The 22670-nt window shown below is 44.7% G+C and overlaps 1 protein-coding gene across 1 annotated transcript in view; it reads right to left on the bottom strand.

The window, feature by feature from the left end:
• The window catches only part of CHAF1A (chromatin assembly factor 1 subunit A), a 248464-nt gene that overhangs the window by 178277 nt on the left and 47517 nt on the right, over positions 1-22670 (bottom strand). The window contains exon 4 of the mRNA XM_083179341.1: positions 3415-3453. Coding sequence (XP_083035467.1) covers positions 3415-3453 — 39 coding nt within the window. The remainder of the gene's footprint in view (positions 1-3414; positions 3454-22670) is intronic.

Genomic DNA, 22670 nt, shown 5'->3' with positions numbered 1-22670 from the left:
TGAGACTAAGTTTAAAATTGGCCGTACCGAACCATTCAGTTTTGGTACTACAAACAGGTTGGAATAGTAATCCCTGCCCCTCTCCTGAGGAGGGACCGGGATAACCACCAGAGACAATAATAGTCTCTGAATCGCCTGTAACAGGGTGGCCTTTCAAAGTTGGTAGCCCTGATTTGAAGAACCTCTGCGGGGGTGGCTTTGCAAACTCTAGATTGTAGCCTTGTGAAATGAGAGTCCGCACCCAAGGATTGGTACAGGCGCCCCCCACACCTGGGAATAGTGTAGCAGACGAGCTCCCACTTCAAATACGACCCGTGGTGGTGCTGGGTAGTCATGCAGAGGGCTTGGATGCGGTTGCTCCGGAGCTACGATCCTGGCCTGCATTGGCTACGGCCTTACGGAACTTTGTCCGAGAACCCCTCTGCGCATTGGAGCCACCTCTCCACTTCTGGCGGAATCTGGTGGCCCGAAAGGACTGCTGCGCCAGACCTGCAAAGGGCCAGCGTTGCACAGTGGGAGTAGACGGGAGGAACGTTGATTTCCCAGCGGTAGCCATAGAAATCAGATCATCCAACTCGCTCCCAAACAATCTGTCCCCCATATAAGGGAGATTTTCCACGCTACGCTTTGAATCCGCATCAGCCGCCTACTGGCGTTCTGCGTCCTGAGACTGCCATGGCTGAATTTCGCGCATCACACAGCATTTTTGCCATATCTTGGATGTGGCCTAATTTCTCTGAAACCTGCGCCACAGTCAACAAGCGAGAACCGGACGCTGACATGCGCCGCTAGCGGTATAAACAGCCTTAATGGTAGCTTCTACCTTCTTATCAGCGCTGTCTTCAGAGATGAGGACCCAGGTACCGGTGGTACCACCTTTTTGGACAAGTGCGATAAGGACGTGTCCACAAAAGGAGGCTCCTCCCACACCTTTCGGCCAGCCTGCTCGAAAGGGAATGCAGACAAACCGCATTCTGAGCTTAAAATGCTGTTCTGGGAACTTCCAAGCCGCCTTGAACGCATCCTCCAAGTCAACCTGTTCCGGATAAACAATAGGCTGCTTTTTCTGGGCTCCAAAAAATGAGTCACCCGCCACAGACTCAGTAAAAGGGAGGTCGAACACATCCCTAATGGCCATTATGAGTGGTTCAGTGCCTGTAAGGACTCATCTAAATCCTCCCACACTTCAGGCTCCTCATCTGTATCCGGAGGGATAGCCTCTGTGCCCCGTTTACGGGAGTGCGTAGGAGTGGGGGTTAAATTATCCACTTTGGCCGACAGATTAGAAAGATCCTGTCCGAGTCGGAGCAGTGTTTGCAGCTAGCTGAGAGGACACATCCTGCAGCATGCTCTTTATAGAACTAACCCAGTCTGGTTCTTGGGAGGCAGACTGCATATTCCCACTAAGCTGGGGTGAGACATCACTGAGCACTGGGGAAATACAAGCTTCACAAGTCACTTGTGAAGTAGAAGCAGGTGAAAACTTCACACTGCATAACATACAGATTATTTTTCTGACCATGATGGGGGGAAAAAACACCTGAACCAATACACACACGCACTCACAGTGATTGTAATGTACAATAAGCACACTATGACAGTTAATTCACTATGTGAATAACTGCTTACAGTATGTGTAGTAGCTTAACAAGCCTGTGGGTAAGACTCAGAGGCACTGAGGGGGACCTGTACACCAACAACCTAGCTCTCAGATTGGAGAGAGCTGGTAACATACATAAATCACAGAGGAAGATAGAGATAGAGATATATACACACACACACACACACACACACACACACACACAGTTATTAACCTTCACAAGGTTAAAAGAGCCCAAAACCTGTGCTGTCACTGCTGCAGAATTCCCTCTCCTTCCCCACCGCTGAGGAGTATTCCAGAAGGTGAATAATGGCGATTACAGAGCTCAGGGAGAAGCAGGAAGCTGTTAGTTTGGGCGCCCTCAAGAGGTCAGGTCCCACTGAGTAAGCCCCGCCCATTGCATAGCGCTGGAGGGGACACATTTATTTATACTGGAAAATAGGCATAAATAGCCCTAATGCGGTGAACTGCATTTGGGGTACAGCGGCAGCACCTAATTCCAGTATGTGGCAGGGCTGTGCGGTCCCTGTGCCGCATCACATACCTCAGTGCCCACTGAGGGAACCCCGGGTTCTACTCACCACTGTCGTCTTCGGGCTGAACCAGGGGTGTGCGGCATGCTGGGGGTGAGCAGCGCTGACATCTAAGGGACCGCAGTGGCAAACACCCTCTCAGGACAGCAAGGTCAATTCGGTACCTAAAGAGGTTGGCAATTGAACCCTTCCCCTGGTTTCCCACGATGCAGGAATGCTGTTTAAGCTCAAACAGCAGACCCAAAATAATAATGAAATTAAACTGAAGAAAAACTCTGAAGCTTCACAGTGAGCACCTTTTCCTGAGGGCACATATTCTTAAACTGGTCTTGTGAGTGGAAGAAAGGGGAGGAGCCGGTAAACCCAGTGAAAGAGCTTCTATGCCTGTCTCCTGCGGATACCTCTCTTTCTCCCATACGTTAAGATGAATCCCCAATATCCCATATGGATGATAGAGAAATAAAAGATGTTGCATGGGGGTTAGAGCTGATTTCGCTAACCCTTTAGTGCAGCGTTTTTCACCCACTTTACCATGGCACACAAGTGAGCCTTGAGCTGTCCTCATGTGCCAACAGAGCTAGAGCTACCACAACCAGTTCACTGGTCTCTATTTTTAAAGGGAGGGCCAACGTATTATATTTTTGATACCTGTGGGGACCAGTGTAATTGTGTTTTCATATGGGGGCCAATGGGTTTGTTAGTTTTCCCTTGGGGGTCTGAGTGTGCTTTGGCAATTTTATAATTCTGTTTGGTGTGCTGTGAGTTGAAAGAATATTTAAAACCACTATTTTAGTGCTTTGAGTTCAGGGAGTCTTCAGAATGTGCCAGTTAGGAACATAGGAACACATACAGCCTATTTATTCATGGCTAACCACTCTATCAACATTCACACACAGTGATTCCCAGACTGTATGATCAAGGAAAAAGCAATCAAATTTATAACAAAAAAATAAAATAAAAATAGAAAGTTGTGAAAATCTATACACTGATCTAGCAAAATGAATGCATGTTATTTTCCCCATGCAGAGTGAACGTTTGTGGCATGAAGCAAAAAATGTACTGCATAATGTAATAGTGCTTTTGCTTATATAAGCGAAATAAAATTGAAAGGAAAAAGAAATAGACTGCAGGCATGACAATATAGTACAGATAATTACTATATAGTATTAAATCGAATGTGTACACGGTTCCATATGATTTACTCCGATCAGGATCAAATAGAAAGTATATTGCACCCTGTGTACACCCCCTTAAGTCTAGCAGACACTATAAACAACTTACATTTAACTTTTTCTTTTCTGTAGGCTTGTTTACAGTAACCTGAAACAAAGCAAAGAAATTGTTAAGTAAAAAATAAACTTATGGTGCCCATACACGGTTCAATTATTGTTTGCATTATGGACTAGATCGCATGCGATGTTCATGTGATGCGACCTAGTTCAAAAAGTATGTGCAGCACATACTTTGAGCTGTGCGATGGTATGTGCACAGGAGCACGCATCTCAGCGCACATGGCAAATGTACCATGTATTCACACCCTTAGGGTCTGTTTTGGGAAGTCTCCTAAAATCTTAGGTTTCTTTAAACACTGTTTTATTTACAATAGGACACAGACATAGCAAGAGATAGTTACAGCTGCCATGTCAAACACTGCTACCGACAGTTTCAAATGGTAAAACAAATCTAAAAAATAGGATTTTGGTACCCGCAATAAAATCTGAGCCCAGAGGAGACACTGGAAAATACTTACACGGGGAATAGATGGGTGGTCAGATGGGAGCTGGCACTTTAAATATTTTAAAACCTTCTATGCCCCACAAGTCCTCAGTCTTAGAAAAATAGGCAAGGAGGAAAAAAACATCCACACATCATAATAACACAAACATAACTAAACAGGTGAAGCTGCTCAGGGAGTGTCTCCTGGGGACTCAGAGAAACTGATTTAACAGTGAGTACCAAAATCCTATTCTCTCTTTCATGCAGCAGGAGACATAGGAAGGAACTTTAACTTGAGATGTGCCAATCTTTGAGCTCTGCTGACCCTGCAAAACAAGGCAACCAAAAGCAGGTAAAAAAGGTGTCAAATCTGTAAAAATGAACAAAGGTATGAAGAGAAGACCAGTTGGCTGCATGACAAAGCTGCAAAGTAGAAGCACACCTATGAGCAGCCCAAGACGTTCCCACCGTCTGATTGGAATGTGCTGTAATGGTATGAAGCTTAAGAGAATGTGCCAAATAAGCCTTATGGGTAGCACAAAAAGGTAGGGGCATGGATTGCGCTGAATTGATGGCAGAACAAGGTTGGTAATAAATGCTACAACACTTTAATTAGTAAATATATCACACTAAAAAAAGCAAGAGTGTACATAAAATATCAATGTAAAAAAAAAAAAAACCCGGTAGATTGAAAAGGCTGCATCCAGTTATTGCAACATCACCTTAATAAGAGTCCACGGTTCATTTTGGGGAAAGGGGGATGGATGATGGAATTTTCCTCCAGACAATTTAATGTGGTGTCCCTTACAATGCTTCCTCCAAATAAGTGACAGGGGTGGCGTTCCTCCCAATTGGAATATCTGAAGCTGTAGGTGGTCCACTTGGTAACCAAGGTTGGTACATTAGAGATTCTCTCAAGCTCGTACCGTATTTTAAGAGGATCAGTTTTGGCATGCATGGCAACATCCTGATGAAGTTTAATCTAATCGACATTTAAAATGTATTATCTCTTTCCTCCATTGTATTTTCAGGGTAGTAAATGTCAAAAATAAGTATTTCTGGATACAAATACACCTGTTTTTCACAAATTTCCTTTAGTAAGTTTCCCCCTAAGACTGGGAGTCCCACTGCCGCACCATAGCATGTTTTGCAGAGTCACCACTTTAATGTCAGGGTTCGCAAATACTCGCTATAGCGAGTATTTTACCCACTTTGGAGCACCAGGGACTCATTTTTTTTGAATGGCTGGGTCCCCTGGGACCCAGCCATTTTAGCGTGCACGCTGTGTTAATATGTGTGACAAGGGCAGAGGGATCTGTTTCCCCCTCAGAGCTGCCTGTAGGAAAGGAGCCTATAGACTCTGCTGGGATTTCACTCACCCTATCCCTCCTGTTCCTGCTGCCATTACTTTTACAATCCTGATTGGTGCAGCACAGGCGTCCCTATTCCGACATTATGCCTTTTTCTAGTATATGTGTATCTTGCTTTGTGTGAGTGGGCAAATTGCCAATTGATTACACCCCCCCCCCCCCCCCCCCCAACCCACAATAGCCACAGTTTTGGGGTGCCCAAATCTATGTTTGCTTACCAACAAATAAAAAAAATAGGTTCAGGCTGGCCATTGGCTCAGAGTATAGGCCATATGGAAGAGAGGAGGAGGCTTCTGTATGTGTCATGCTGGGGAAGGGGAGAGGAGGCTTTATTCCGTTGGGACCCAGAAAAGGTCAAGTAGGATCCCGATTTTTGTAAGTGAGGGGTCCCAGGGACCCATAATATTTGGGGGTTTTCGCGATCACTGAATGTGTTGTGTAAACTGCTCCTTGCAGTGTTTGCAAGTGAACACCTATTTTGAGGCCTTTCAAGTTGTACCTCTAGCTGCCATAATGGAGCACCAGCAATCACACACAAAGTACTGAAGGGAAATAAGGCTAGAGAGGAAGATGAAACCCTCAACCGACACCCACTAAAACAATTTAAAATTTTATCTATGGATAAAACTTTACCCCCGCAATGTAAGAAAACTCCTTGTCCTTAATATCAGCAGGCAAGTGCTGTCACTGTTTATCAACTTTGGAGAATGCAGTGAACACAGTGACAGGAATCTGCAGTGTGTCATGGCACAGCAGGGACACCAGTCTGCCCTTGAGGAAGAGACCTCTGGAAAGCTCTACATAAGCTCTGACACATCCTTCCCTGCAAAACAAGTCACCCGAGACCCAGACTCCACTGTAATAAGTGGGGGAAGTGAGACTGCTGAGGCTCTCTAAAAAAAAAACTGTGGATACTTCACTTGTGCCAGTCACCCACTACTTTATTTGCACATTAGTGTCAAATCATATACCGCAAGTAAATGAGGAACAGGTTTTCTAAAATGAAATTGAACATGTGGGCATGCCTAGAGCTTTCACCCACAATTTCATGCCTAGAGCATTCACCCACAATTTCAAGGGCCACATGGTCAAGACTATGTTGGACACCGACAGTGACAAGGTCCTTCTAACCTAAAGGCAAGTAATAGTGTCCCTAGATGGAGACACTTTGAAAAAAAAAAAATAATAGCAAGCAGTGGGCAACTTCACTAGAAAGAGGACTGGGTCTCTTCTCACTACACTGAACACTTCTCAAGCCTTTTTCCAAATAGGTCCCTGAGCTACCCTTAAACATCAAAATATTTTAAAGAAATTTCGAACAGTGTTTTTACACCTAATGGAAAATGGAGAGGGTCAGGCCAAAGTTTTCTCAAAAACTTTTTTTTGGCATATAAATAAGGACCACCCTATTATGTATTAGCGTTTGAAGCATCAGAGCTCACAGACCATAGAAACCTTCATGCATGATATTGCCCAAGTCATGAGGTCTGATGCAACAACTGAAGGGAATAGAGACCATTTGTATGTAGTATCCTATACCCCTGCTAAATGAGTTTTGGTAAAGACAAGGGAAGTTTTAGCAGAATTAGGTTGACAGGCTCCAATTAGCATATCACTTTGCTCACTTTGGGTCTGGTGCCTCATTCGGCATACTTTACCATTCCCAAGTGTAATCCACATGGATGGTAAAATATGAAAAAGTTTTAAAAATAGGATTTTGGGTACCTACCGTTAAATCCTTTTCTCGTAGTCCATATGGGATACTGGGTTCAATACTATGGGGATAGAGATCCTCCGCAGGAGAGACAGGCACATTAAAACATTCAGTGTGGGTGCACTGGCTCCTCCCCTCTATCTCCCTCCACTAGTCCGTTAATGAAAAACTGCAGGAGAGCTGTGAACAAATAACGTGGTGAGATTCTCACAGCACACCCAAACCAAACAAAAAATAAGAAAAGAGGTGAACCATAACTTCTGAGTTCACCAATAACTGTTGAATAAAGTCAAATATGACAAGCCAAAAAGCCCTAACATTTTAAGGAACAGTGTCTTACAGCAGGAATGCCGTACAGAGGCAGGCTTACAGTATCCCATATGGACTACGAGAAAAGGATTTACCGTTAGGTACCCAAAAGCCTATTTTCTCTACTGTCCAATGGGATACTGGGTTCAATACCATGGGGAGGTCCCAAAGCTACCAGAACGGGCAGGTATGTGCGAAGTCTGCTGTAGAACCGCTTGTCCGAACTGGGAATCCTCCCTGTCCAGAGTGTCAAATCTGTAAAATCTTACAAAATGTGTGATGACCAGACCAAGTTGCAGCCCTGCAAAGCTGCAGAGCCGAGACCCCCCAGGCAGCCGCCCAAGAAGTCCCTACGGATCTGGTTGAATGGGCCTTCAATGATGGTGGAAGAGACAAACCAGCCTTTGCATATGCCTGTTGAATTGTGCATCGAATCCAACGTGCAATGGTACATGTAGAAGCAGGAGAGCCTTTCTGCGCATCATAAAGCGCAAAGAGACTATCAGTCTTACAGATTTTGGCTTTGTGCTTAACATACACCTTTAGAGTGTGGACCACATCCAAGGAAACACCAGGTAAGGGCTCTTACATGACAACGCGCCAAGCTCAGACACCCGCCTGGCTGAAGCCAAGGCCAGCAGGACAACAGTCTTCCAAGTAAGATGTTTCAACCCAGATTCTTCCAATGGAACAAACCAAGAGGACTTCAGAAAGGTTAGAACCACGTCCAAGTCCCAAGGCGCAGTAGGCGGTACAAAAGGGGGCTAAATCCGCAGGACCCCTTGTAAAAAGTTTTGAACCTCAGGCAAAGCCACCAGTTATTTTGGAAAAAACACAGACAGAGCCGAGATCTGGACTTTCAAGGAACCCAATCGAAGTCCCAGCTCCAAGTCAGCCTGGAGAAATCTTAACAGATTGTTCAGATGAAAAACGGCTAGTGGTAAGCCATTCTTCTCACACCAGGCCACGTATTTCCGCTATATTACATGGTAGTGAGAAGTAACCGGCTTCCTGGCTTTCCTCATGGTGACAATGACCGAGGGAAGTAGGCCCTTATGGCCTAAGATCTGCCGCTCAACCTCCAGGCCGTTAAACGTAGCCGCTGTAAGTCCTGATAGATGAACGGCCCCTGGAGTAGTAGGTCTTTTCTTAGAGGTAGACACCACGGGTCTTCCACTTGCGTGGCCTGAAAGTCCTCGTACCAGGCCCTTCGAGGCCAGTCTGGTGCCACAAGGATGGCTTCTGCCCTTTGATGCCGAATCTGTTTCAGCACCCGCGCCAGTAATGGGAGCGGTGGAAACAGGTACACTAGCCGGAAATCCCATGACCAAGTCAGGGCATCCACAGCTACCGCCCCTGGATCCCTGGTCCATGCACAGTACCTGTCCACCTTGTGACTCAGCCGCGAGGCCATAAGGTCGATCTGAGGGAGCCCCCAAAGTTCCACGATGGCACTGAACACTTGAGGGTGAAGTCCCCATTCCCCGGGATGAAGGTTGTGACGACTTAAGAAGTCCGCCTCCCAGTTGTCGACTCCCGGTATGAAGATTGCCGACAGGGCTTTGACATGGTGCTCTGCCCAGGAGAAGATCTTGGTTGTTTCGCTCATGCAAGGCATGCTCTTCGTCCCTCCTTGACGGTTGATATACGCAACAGTAGTCGCGTTGTCCGACTGGACTTGCACCGCCCTGCCCTGTAACAGTGGAGCCGCTTGTATCAGAGCATAGTAAACTGCACTTAACTCCAGTTTGTTTATGTGCAACCTGGATTCTAGTGGAGACCATCAACCTTTGAGACGGACTACCTGCTTCACAGCTCCCCAACCTCTCAGACTGGCGTCCGTGGTTAACAGAAGCCAGTCCTGGATCTGGAAACACCGACCCGCCAATAGATTAAGCAAATAGAGCCACCACTGTAGAGAGAGCTTGGTCCGTGTTGCCAGGCAAACCTTCCTGTGCATTTGCAGGGGGGACCACGACCACTTCGTCAGAATATCCAGCTGGAAGGTCCTGGAGTGGAATCGGCCAAACTGGATTGCTTCGAATGAAGCCACCATTTTGCCCAACAACCTGAGGCAGAGATGAACTGGAACCAGGGGGTTCATTGGAACCTCTCTCACCAGTTGCTGTAGTGCAGTGGCTTTTTCCACAAGCAGGAAAACCTTTTGTTCCGTCGTGTCCAGAATCATGCCCAGGAAAACCATTCTTTGGCATATTTAAAATCCATCCTTGGTCTGCATGGTCAGATTGAGGGCACTTCTCAACGAACTTAGAGACTCCATTCTGAATTTGAACACATGAAGAAAGGGGTTCAGAGATTTCAGATTCAGAATGGGCCTTACTGACCCGTCCGGCTTTGGTACAAGGAATAGGTTGGAATAGTATCCCTGACCTTGTTCCTGCCTTGGAACGGGTAGAATTACCTGTAAATGAAGGAGCTTGTGAACAGCTCCCTGAAGGAGAATCCGATCCTCCATTGAGGCTGGAAGGGCAGACCTAAAATATTGTCGGGGAGGGGGCTTGGCGAACTCCAGCCTGTAGCCTAGCGATATAAGACTCCTTGCCCAGGAATCTAGGCACGAGGCATCACACACATGGCTGAAGTGTGACAGTCATGCTCCCACCTCGAGAATTTCTCGTGGTGGGTGGACCCCGTCATGCAGCAGGCGTGGAGGAAGCTGTGCCATTTGTATGGTCCTGGTGACCTCAGGGGTTAGGTTTCCTAAACTTGCCTCTTGTGCCTCTGTTGGCATTGGAGGCACCCCTGGCCTTGGGGCAAAATGAAGACCCACAAAAGGACTGCTGGGAGGGGCTTGTGAAAGTGCGTTTTACAACAGTGGGTGCTGACGGGAGGAAAGTGGATTTACCTGCCGTAGCCTTGGAAAATCCAGTCATCCAGTTCACTTCCAAAGAGCCTCTCACCTGTGAAAGGAATACTTTATGATTGTCACTTGCCTGAGAATCAGCCTCTGAATCAGGCAACATGGCGGCCGCAGCACGCTTACGTGACATGCCCGTAGTGGGGGTAATATTATCCACCCGTGCAGACAGGACAGAGAGGTCCTGCTGCACTTGCTTGGTCTGCACAGTATTGGCAGCCAATTCAGCTGGTATTGTTGCAGCATGTTCAAAATGCCTTCTGCCCACTCAGGCTCCTAGGAGTCTGATTGCGGGGTCCCACTGAGGTGAAGCCACCCGGATGGGGCGGACGCACATTGTTCACAGGCACTCTGTGAAGTGGACCTAGGCATAAATTTAGAGCCGCAATGACCCAGGTTATTTTTCACACCATTGCTGGAGAATAACAACCCTTTTTACAACACACAACTATCACAGTGAAATATATATATATATATATATATATATATATATATATATATATATATATATATATATATATATATATATATATATATATATATATATATATATCTATATATATCTATCTATATATCTATATATATCTATCTATCTATGTGTGTTTAGGCCGTCACTCGCCGACTTATCGGGTCCGGTACTCGCCTGGGTGCCAGCTCCTGGGTGTGAATTACCCTGTATGCAAACTTGTAATGAAGGAAGCGTCACTCCAGGACTTCATGCAATATTTAGAAATTTATTTCGTCAACGGCGTTTCGGGCCTCTGCCCGTCATCAGGACGTACAACCTGATGACGGGCAAAGGCCCGAAACGCCGTTGACGAAATAAATTTCTAAATATTGCATGAAGTCCTGGAGTGACGCTTCCTTCATTACATATACATATACATATATATATATATATATATATATATATATATATATATATATATATATATATATATATATATATATATATATATATATATATATATATATATATATATATATATATACACATATACATATATATATATACACACACACACACACACACACCATATATACTCGAGTATAAGCCTACTTTTTCAGACCATTTTTTATGCTGAAAAAGCCCCCTCGGCTTATACTCGAGTGAGGGTCCCGCTTGAGTCAATAAGTTTTCCCAGTTTTTTGTTGTAAAATTAGGTGCCTCGGCTTATACTCGGGTCGACTTATACTCGAGTATATACGGTATATATGGGCTTTTTCTAATATTTATACTGGTGCTAGCTGTCAGTATCGCCCTTGTAGTGGGACCTGCCCTGGTGGTCCAGGGACTATCACCTAGCATCCAGTTGAAATATATTTTCTTTACAACTGTGTCCCCTAAATAAGTCTGCTCAGGAAACAACGTGTTGTTTCCTCTGTGAAACCAAATATGGTTCACCCTCCTGCATTAATGGTGGAGGGAGATCCAAGACCTCTCCTATAGACATGAGAGGTTGAATTGGTCGAACAGTAAACCGGGGACCCCAGGTAATACTCACCACGGATGTCTTCGGACTAATGTCAGGGGTGTGCATGCTGCAGTGCAATGCCCGCAGTGACAAGCACACAATCAGGACAGTGGTCCTGCAGCAGGGAACAGCTCTGCACCTGAAGAGGCCAATGACTGACCCTGCTCTGGCTCCCACGAAGCAGAACTGCTGTTTAGTCCCAAACAGCAAACCCAAAATAAACTTTGGAGCTCCAGGAGTGTGCATCCTCTGCTGAGGTCACATTTTTCTAAACTGGCTTCTGGGTGGGGATGTAAAGAGAAGGAGCCAGTACACCCTTCTTAAGAAGGTTAGATGTGCCTGTCTCCTGCGGAGAACCCGCTATTCCCCAATCGTAATGAGACCCCAGTATCCCATATGGATGACAGAAATAGAGAGCTTGAGGTAGTAAATCCTCAAACTTCCTTTTGTTACATTGTGTCGACAAATAGTGATAGTCTCAACGTTTTTGGCAACACTTGAGTAGCGGCTAAATACTCAGTAATCTGCAGATGAATGATAAGGTCTAAATCAGGTGCCTCTCAAATCATCAGCAGAAACATTAAGAACCTATGCCTCAATGGCAACAATCCTCAAATCAACACATGCAATGTCAAACATCAACTACAGTGTTATAAGTCACACTACCACTGGAAAAATTCAAATTCATTCTATGAAGTGATCAGAAATACTTCTACATTATGCAGTCTGAATGATGTACCTCAGTTTTTTTCTTTCAGAGTGATGAATGACAAATAATTCCTCATTCTGCCATAGCCAAGTCAAGGTGGGAAGTATATGCATAAGCTTTATAAATTTTTCAGTTAAAAATGGTACAGATGATGTAAGGTGGCATGGCCACAAGTAAAGGGATAGATGAATAGGTTCCATACTATAATTCCTACACTGATTCCACTCAGAGATCTGGAGAAAACATGTTGGCTGTGCAGCTCACAGCATCTGTCAGCTACCACTGGGTACACTGCACTGGCAGGTAGACACATTACCCTAGTAGCGAGGATGTAGGTAGGAGACGAATTTGTGGTTAAAAGGTGAAGGGACGGACAGCACAAACAATTGAATGGGTTAAAAAAGTGTACATTGTACAGTGAAGCGCTGGAGCTGTCCCACCTGTGAGCATAAGACATCAGTGAGGGAGGGTGGAGACTGGGAAGTACCATATATACTAGAGTATAAGCCTACTTTTCCAGCACATTTTTTATGCTGAAAAAGCCCCCCTCGGCTTATACTCGAGTGAGTGTCCCACTTGAGTCAATGAGTTTTCCCAGTTTTTTTCTTGTAAAATTAGGTGACTCTGCTTATATTTGGGTCGGCTTATACTAGAGTATATACGGTATATATCCAGCTGTAACATGCCAGGCTGCCAGAGCTGACCGACAGCAGAAAGTGCCACCTGAGGTGTGTGATGGTAGGAAGCAGTCTGCCAGGACCAATCGGCTGTACTGAGGCAATCCTCGCCTGAACAGCACTGCTTTGAAATCTGCAGCCTCACTCATGACCAGTTACACAGCTGTTAGCCAGAACAGACCATATAAAAAAAAATACAAAACCACATACACACAGATAAAAGGTTGATTATCCCTTATTTAGACATCCAAAATATTTCCAGAAACCATAGTTTCCATAATGTACTTTTTTCTTTTGCTAAAAGCACTACTGGGGACAGGATATGCAACTGGCACTAAATATGTCCAAGAAAATAATTGCATAGCATTCAAATTCAGTCCCTGAGATAGTACACAAACTTTGTTTTGTGTTTTGAAACCTTATTTCATGCACAAAAAAACAACGGATTATACTCACGATAATTCCTTTTCTTCATTGCAGCCTTACAATGGGTTAATCCCTTATCTCCCAGTATGTAGACAGGTAGTATTTTCACACGTGATGCTAGGATCCTCCCCTTGCTCCTCCTCCTTATGGTATATCTGCTCGCTCCCCCTGTTAACCCTCGGTCTTTGAATGTCTCCGCTGGATCCTAGCCATGAAAAAACATAGAGGGAGGGTATATATGGGCTGCCATGAAGTATTCAGAAGAAAATGAATTATCGTGAGTATAATCCGTTGTTTTCTCCTTCATACTTCATGGCAGCCTTACAATGGGACATACCAAAGCATAAATGAGGGAGGGCAATACGATACCTTAGGACATGACTTTATTGAGAACTTGTCTCCCGAACTGTTCTCTAGACACATCCAATTCATAATGTTTGGCATCACGTACGAATAGAAGACCACGTTGCTGCTTCACAAATATCCTTCATGGATACTCTTGCTTCCTTAGCCCAAGATACAGACATTGCTCTTGCCGAGTGTGCCTTTACAACTCCTGGTAATTGTCTTCCAACCTTCTTATAACAGAACGTAATAGTTTCCTTGACCCATCTGGATAGAGTTTGCTTCGATGGCATGAATCCTTTTCTTATGCCTAATGGGATGACGAATAAAGTCTCTGAATGCCTAAATGTTTTGATTATTCAAATAGATTGATACTGTTCTCACAACATCTAATGTATGAAGATCTTGTTCCTTCTTACTTGATGGTTTTGGATAGAAGGACGGAAGTATGATTTCTCTATTTATATTGAATGTTGACACTACCTTTGGCAAAAAGGATGGATTTGTTCTGAGCACTATACGGTCCTCAAACATCTTCAGGTAGGGCTCCTGTGCCCAAAGCGCCTGTATTTCTCCAATTCTTCGAGCTGAAGTGATGGAAATCAAAAATATAGTCTTCCATGTTAAAAACTTTAATTTTGCTCTATCTAACAGTTCAAAGGGAGGCCGCATAAGTGCATTAAGGACCAAATTTAGATCCCAATGGGGTACAATTTATTTTATTCTTGGTCTTTATCCTTCTCATAGCTTGAAAAAATCTAGCAATTAAATTTTTCTTCTGCCAGTCTTTTATCTAACAGAATACTCAAAGCAGAAGTTTGTACTTTTAGAGTTGAACTGGCCAAACCTTTTTTGTAACAGTCACCTAAAAATTGTAGGATATCTAAAATCTTCAAATTGGCTGCATTACATTTATTCTTGCACCATTCAAGGAAAGTTCTCCAAATCCTATAATAGATTTCAGAAGTTACCTTCTTTCTTGCTTGAAGAAGTTGTATAACATATTCTGAAAGACCTTTACTTCTCAATAATTGCTTCTCAATTTCCATGCCGTCAAAGCCAGCTTTTGAGGTTCCTGGTAGTAGATAGGACCCTGACTCAACATGTATGGGGATGTCGGTAAGGTCCAAGGTTCCTCCAGTGCCATGTCCAGAACCATCGGGAACCAAGATCTCCTTGGCCAATAAGGGAGAATCACTATAGCTTGCACTTTTTCCTCCCTTATTTTCTTTAACACCTTGGATATTAGAGGGAAAGGCGGAAACACGTAGACCAGTCTGAATTCCCATTTCTGTGACAATCCCTGAAGACCCTTGCATCTGGTACCTGGAAAAGTAAAGATTCACTTTCTTGTTCTTGTTGGTCGCCATAAGATCGATTTCCGGTTCTCCATACCTCTGAACTATTAACTGGAACAATGAATGCTGTAGTTTCCATTCTCCTGGACATATTACTGTTCTGCTTAGAAAATAGAAGGCCGATATAGATTTGCTTCTGCCAAATTCATAATTTTTTCCAACTTGTTTGTTTATATAGGTCACTGTAGTTATATTGTCTGACATAATTTTTACATGAGAATCTTGAATTTGATCTCTGAAAACTCACATTGCTCGCCATACTGCTCTTAACTCTTTGATTTGAGGAAAGTTCGCTTTCTTGAGGAGACCAAACTCCCTGACAAGTCTCGTTCTGAGTATGAGCACCCCAACCTACTGCACTTGCGTCTGTGGTGATGATGATAAATTGAGGATTTTCTAGAGACGAGAAACTTTCCTTTAGAAGATTTTCGTTCCACCAGTTTAGAGAGTCCTTTGCTTCTATTGGAATGGTTATGAAGTAACTTTGCGCTGTTTGATGTCTTGCATACTTCAGCAGACTCCACTGAAACACTCATCCTCCATCTGGCCCATGGAATAATTTTTATAGCCGATGACATCATTCCCAGAAGACTTACTGCTACTTTTAGCTGAATCTGCTTTCTTGTTTGAACGATATCTATTAATTGTTGTATTTTTGAGCAACGTTCCTCCGACAGGGATACTGTGAATTCTGTTGTGTTTATTATCACACCTAGAAATTGGATAACTTTTAATGGTTGTAGTTGGCTTTTTCCCCAATTTATCAGCCATCCATGACTTTGGAGTATTTCTAACACCCTCGCTGTGTCAGTCATTACCGATTCTCTAGAGGACCCTGTGATGAGAAGATCGTCGAGATATGCCCACATTTTTATTCCCCTTTTTCTGAGATGAGCGATTAATGTTACTAACACTTTTGTAAATATTCTTGGCGAAGACGTGAGGCCGAATGGCAGACAAGTGAACTGATAATGTGTTACTTTCACACAAAATCTTAGATACTTTCTGTCTGCCTTTTTCATTGGAACATGGAAATATGCATATTAAAAACCTGAAATAATAGAATCCAGAGTTTCCATATAGAATTTTTTCTTTATTATTCTTAAGTCTAGCATTGTCCGGAATCCCCCGGATGCTTTTTCTACTGTAAATATTCTTGAATAGAATCCAGTTCTTATCTCCGAAGCTGGCACCTCTTAAACTGCACCTGAAAGAACCAGTTCTTGTATACTTTGACCTAATACTAATCTTTCTGTTTTTTTTAAATGGAAGACTGGATTCTATGAAGATACAGTAGGAGCAAGTTTCATCTTTGCTCCTTTGTCCATGGCTAGCCATGGCTATTCTATTGTTCTCAGCTGCAATACAATACGTATTGCAGCTGAGAACAATAGAATAGCCATGGCTAGCCATGGCCAAAGGAGCAAAGATGAAACTTGCTCCTACTGTATCTCTTCTTGGCTTTGTGGCAAACTCCAATTGATATCCCCTGGTTACAATTTGTAAGACCCACTTGTCGGTTATTGTTTGTTCCCAAATTTCTGAGAACTGAGTGAGTCTTCCTGCCATTGATACTGTAACCACGGGATCTAAATAGTCACTGTTTGTGACCACCTCTTCTGTTGGATTGACGAAAAAATGATCTCGTCGTGCCTGAAGCATATCTGTCCCTATAGGACCGACCAGGACAATAAGATCTTGCCTGCTTGAAAGTCTGTCTTGATGAAAATTCACCATATCTGCCACGTTTATCCTGGGGTAATCTAACAGATTTTCCCCCTGACATGCGCCGAATCATGGCATCTAACTTAGTGCCAAACAAACACGATCCCTCAAAAGGTAAATTCGCCAGCTTATTTTTAGAGTGTGAATCCGCGGCCCATGATCTGAGCCAGAATGCTCTTCTTGCCACTACACCGGATGTAATGGATTTTGCTGAGAAATCTAGCGTGTCTAATGACGCATCACAGACATCATCTACTGCTGCCTGAATGGAGGACAAATTTTTAGCAATTTGTTCTCTAGGCACTCTATCATGTATTTGTTCCTGTAAAGAAGCACACCACAAACGTAATGCTCTAGATACTGAGGCCACTGGTACACCAGTTTTTATAGACACCGCGTTTGAAATATGCAACCTTCTTAAAGCACTTTCCATTTTGCGATCCATTGCATCCTTCAGAGATGCCCCATCTTCTAGAGGGATAGTGGTTTTTGTGGTTAATTCTGCAACCGCAGTATCAACCTTGGGTACAATACGCCATTTTAAAACTTCTTCATCCTTAATAGGATACATTTTCTCAACTCTCTTCATATTCCCAATACGTTTCTCAGCATTCTGCCATTCTTTAGTCAATATATCTTTGACTACTTTATGTATTGGAAAGTGTCTGCCTTTTTTATCTCTTAAAAAAGAACATCACTTATCCTTTTGGTTTGCTTTATTTCCCTGTCTTCCTTCCTTCCCACCCTCCCCCATTGCCATTCCCGCCTTGGGATTATTCTAGGGAGACACATCAAGTTGACTGCTGCTATCCATGTGACCGCAGGGGTATATATCTGTAAATTTGCTAGGTCATGTTGCTATAGGCTGGTTCTAACATGCAAGATACTTGAACTTCATAATGGTTAATGTACTTCCATTGAACGTTAAAGGTCTAAACTCACCAAACAAACGGTGAATGGCCCTCTCCCACTTTGCTAAATTGAAGGCCCACATTGTTGCCCTACAGGAGACTCATTTTAATTCTACCCCCCCCCCCCCCCCCCCCCAAATTCTCCAATCATAAATTCCCCTCATGTTATATGTCCAATGGACCATCTAAAAGGGCAGGGGTAGCTATCTTACTGGCTAGTTCCTGCGATTTTACAGTAACTAAGCAGCTCTCTGATCAGGATGGCAGATACTTAATTTTGGTGGGCAAACTTCAAGATAAACCTATCACTTTAGCTACAATTTATGCCCCCAACACTAAACAGGTTCCCTTTATCGGCAAGTTCTGTAATGTACTACAGTATTTTTTATCGGGTCAACTGCTCCTTTTAGGGGATTTTAACATGGTGGTTGGCCCAAGCATCGATAAGTTATCTAAGCTTCGCCCCTCAAAAGCCCCAAATAGAAGTGATAGCTCTGCGGCTTTCCGTCATGTTATTCATGAATATGAATTATATGATATCTGGAGAGCCAAAAAGCCTAAGGATAAAGACTTTACATTTTACTCCCCTGTCCATGGATCGTTTTCCAGAACTGACCTGGCATTTTCAAGTGGACATTGCAACAGGTGAGTAAGGCTTCTATCCTGCCAACTGCGTGGTCCAATCATTCTACCCTTCTTCTGACTTGGGACCCCCAATCCTTTAGATCCCCTCCCAGCCCATGGCGTTTAGGTGACTGTCACGGACCCACCGGTCGCCTGCTCCGATACGTCAATCTGAGCAGCGCCGGCCGTGACTGGGGTTCACTCAGGACACTCGGGTCCTTTCCTTGAGGTACACTGCCACCAGCCAAAACCTGATTTTAGCGCCTGAAACCGCGCAAGGGGCGGCTTGGCTCGCCCCTGACCACACAATACAAGATAACAATGGTAACGTTTTTCAGCCGTTCTCTTCCGAGGCTAATGAGTCTTAGGAACACAGAACCAGAACTGGGAATATGTATTATTTATTCCTAGAAATACTACAGAGCTTTAGAAAATATGGCTACAAGACATTACAATGATTTTAAAAGTACACACAACGATTTTTAAATGCAAATTTCAGAAATAAAATAAAAGGAAAAAAAGACAGAACCGTATCCTACAATCCTGAAGTGGGGGGGTCCTCCACAAGAAATCTCTCGTCGCCTACAGTCTGCTTGCTCGACCCCCAGGTAGTGACTCTGACTATAGGGAGAAGGGTCTTAGTTATACCTTGCAGACTCCCTCATCCCTCCCACCCTTGGGATTCCACTCTTTCCATGCTGAAGGAGTGTGGAAGGTCCCTGGCAATGTACAGTCTGCTGTTTTCAAAGTGATTGATCCTCTTTCCTTGCATAGCAGACCCACTGATAAGAGATGTTAAGGAAGGGGACAAACTCTAACCTCTTCTTCTGGACCATGGTTTATGAGGGGCTCAGATCTTATCTTACATCCTGACTCCGGAGGAGTCCACAGATGTCACACTGAGGAAATACAGGCCTCAAACTTAAACCAGGGTCACCTACAGTTTACATACAAGACATGTCCTGATTCCAATACTTACAGGAGACATAACTATTACACCAATATCAGACATACATTCACCGGACAGATAATCATAACAGGAGGCATACGTTAATTTGATCGATCACCTGATCTGATCGTTACACCTCCCCCTTTTAAAATGGCGCACAGAGGCGGTGACCCACGTCACCGTCTCATCAGTGCGCTATTAACTACATCACCTGGACAGGTAGCAGTGGTCTCTGTGCTGAGACAGACTGCCACTGATTCTGCGGGATCTGTACTAACACTTCACTATACTTGACGTCTGTCCTGGCACCACCTGACGCCATAGCCGTGGCTAGGGTGGGCAATGGGCATAGTCCCTGTCCCTCTCGCAGGAGATGGCAAACTAAAAGCACACAGGTGTCCTCGAACCCATAGTCTGTGAGCACACTGATATAGTGGGAGCTGTGTCCATCCCGGCTGATATTGACACAGCCCACCACAGCTGTGCGTCGGACTCCTGGGCACGGATTCTCCCCTGCAGCTGGCAGTTTGGCCTTACTCACTGAGATCAGTACCAGACCATTCCGCAACACCCCAAACGGCCATCCCCCTGGGACTCGTAACTCGGCACGTTTAACTATACCACAGGTGTGGGGCATTCTCCCAGCACTATATACAGACTTAAACATGTCTTCCCAGCACCTCTCCTGAGCTGACTGACCCCCCCTCCCCTTCACTGGGGGGAAGGTCCACTCACTCAACACCTCACACCTCATCCTTTTGTGAGGAGATTCGCCCTCTGTGTCTGTGTGTGTGAATTGTGAAGGGGGGCATGTTTCTGCAAGGGGGAATACCAGCAGGTCATTGTCCCCTGTCTTGGGAACATCCCAGCTCAGCTTTTCTGAGGTTAATGGAGCTGAGTTTACCTGTGCTTCACGGGCCCTCCCACCCTTCTGGTTACACACAGCAGCTTCCCTACTAGCCACTGGCTCTATTCCTGAAACAACCCTCTCACTGCACCCAGGTGTATCTTTCCCACTTCCCAGGTATGGGGCAGCCTGTGCAGGGTTGATTCTCAGTTCTGCGTGGAAAGCCAAGCTTTCCATGGCAGTCCAGGACACCTTCCTGAGCCTGACCTTCCCTCCCAGACCCGCAGGTTCTGTGGCTGGGGTGGTGCCACTGAGGTTCTCAGGAGAGGCATCCGTTATCCAGTGATGCTGGAAAAAGGGATTTTTGTAAGAACTTACCGTTCGAATCCCTTTCTCTGATATGGTCCTGGTGACACAGCTCAACACTGGGATGTAGGAGGGTCCGAAGGAGCCAGGCACCTATCCTAAAGCTTTAGAGGGTAGGCTCCTCCCCTACTGCATCCCTGGACTCTTCAGTTCAACTTTCAAAGCCACTGGAATACATTAACTCAGTACAAACGCCTGCACATATTATATGCACATCTTATAACAGAAACTGTTAACTTTTAACCATTTTAACATGAACATCATGAAATTCTGGCATACTTACTGAGCGTAAGGGAGGGATCGCTGTGTCACCAGGACCATATCAGAGAAAGGGATTCGAACGGTAAGTTCTTACAAAAATCCCTTTTTCTCTTTCAATGGTCCTGGTGACACAGCTCAACACTGGGACGTTCCAGAGCCGGTCCTTTGGGAGGGTACGCTCAGGTCTGCAGCTCTCAGCACTGCTCGCCCGAATGATGCGTCCTCCGACGCGAACTCATGGAATCTATAGAATTTGGCAAATGTGTGAACAGATGACCAAGTGGCAGCTCTGCAAACCTGCTCCGCTGTGGCCCCATGTCGGACCGCCCAAGAGGTAGCAACTGACCTGGTGGTATGCGCATTAATTCTGGCCGGTACAGGCCTACCCACTTTGGTGTATGCAAAAGCTATCACAGATCGCAACCACCTAGCAATGGTCTGCTTAGATGCAGGCCAACCAATTTTATGTACGTCATACAATACCAATAAAGTGTCAGTCTTTCTAACACTCTTCACTCTGTCCACATATATGCGTAAGGCACGCACAACATCCAAAGTCTTCAACTTGTCCCTTTTCTTGGAACCCTCTGGGGGTTGAAACACAGGTAGAACTATCTCCTGATTTAAATGGAAGGCAGAGACTACCTTCGGTAAAAATTGCGGCACTGTTCTCAGAACAGCCCTGTCATCGTGAAAGATTAAGAAGGGAGATTTGCATGACAAGGCTCCCAACTCAGACACCCTCTTAGCAGATGCTACTGCTAACAAAAACACTAACTTCCACGTGAGAAACTTAAAGTCAGCCGACCTCAAAGGCTCAAAAGGTGCCTTCTGAAGGCAATCCAAAACCAGTGACAGGTCCCAAGGTGCTACTGGTTGCTTGTAAGGGGGTTTCAGTTTGGATACCCCTTGTAAAAAAGTTTGAATCTCCGGTAAAATGGCAATTCTTTTTTGAAAATAGATGGACAAGGCCGAAATCTGCACCTTCAACGACTGAAGGCTTAGGCCCGAAGAAAATCCATCTTGTAAAAAATCCAACATTTTTGATAATTTGAAGTGAGATGTGTGAGCTTTTTGCCTCTCACACCATCTAATATAAGTCTTCCAGACTCTATAATAATTTGCAGAAGAAACAGCCTTTCTGGCTTTTATCATAGTCTGCACTACTGCGTCAGAAAATCCTTTCTTTTTCAAAATGGCGGTTTCAATAACCAAGCCGTCAAAATCAATCGATCGGAATCCAGATGATTGAATGGGCCTTGTCTTAACAGGTCTGGTCTCAGAGGTAGACGCCATGAATCCACTGATAACCTCTGAAGCCTCGAATACCAAGACCTCCTTGGCCAATCTGGGGCCACAAGGATCACCGGGACCTTCTGGTCCTGTACCCTCTTTAACAGTCTTGCTAACATCGGAATAGGAGGGAATGCATAAAGAAGATCTCCCTGCCAATGGGTAGTCATGGCATCCACTGCCTCTGCTAGCGGATCTCTCGTTCTGGCATAGAACCTGGGCACCTGATGGTTGAACCTGGATGCCATTAGGTCCAAATCCGGAGTTCCCCACATTGCAGTGATCTGGTGAAACACCTGAGGGTGTAGGCTCCATTCTCCTTCCTTGAGCTCCTCCCTGCTCAGGAAGTCTGCTTCTATATTCTCCACTCCTGGAATGAATATAGCCGATACTGCAGGAACATTCTGTTCCGCCCATAGAAAGATTCTGGACACCTCCCACATGGCCAATCTGCTGCGTGTACCTCCCTGGTGATTCAGATACGCCACAGCTGTGGCATTGTCGGTCTGAATCCTCAAGGGGGAGTTCCTTAACCTGTCTCCCGCCAAGGAAATCACTTTCCAGACAGCTCTCAGCTCCAAGAT

The sequence above is a fragment of the Crinia signifera genome, chromosome 1 (genome assembly GCF_055691185.1).
Source record: "Crinia signifera chromosome 1, ASM5569118v1, whole genome shotgun sequence".
NCBI lineage: Eukaryota > Metazoa > Chordata > Amphibia > Anura > Myobatrachidae > Crinia > Crinia signifera.
The sequence above is the reverse complement of the archived record's forward strand: the minus strand, read 5'-3'. Positions and strand labels throughout refer to the sequence as shown.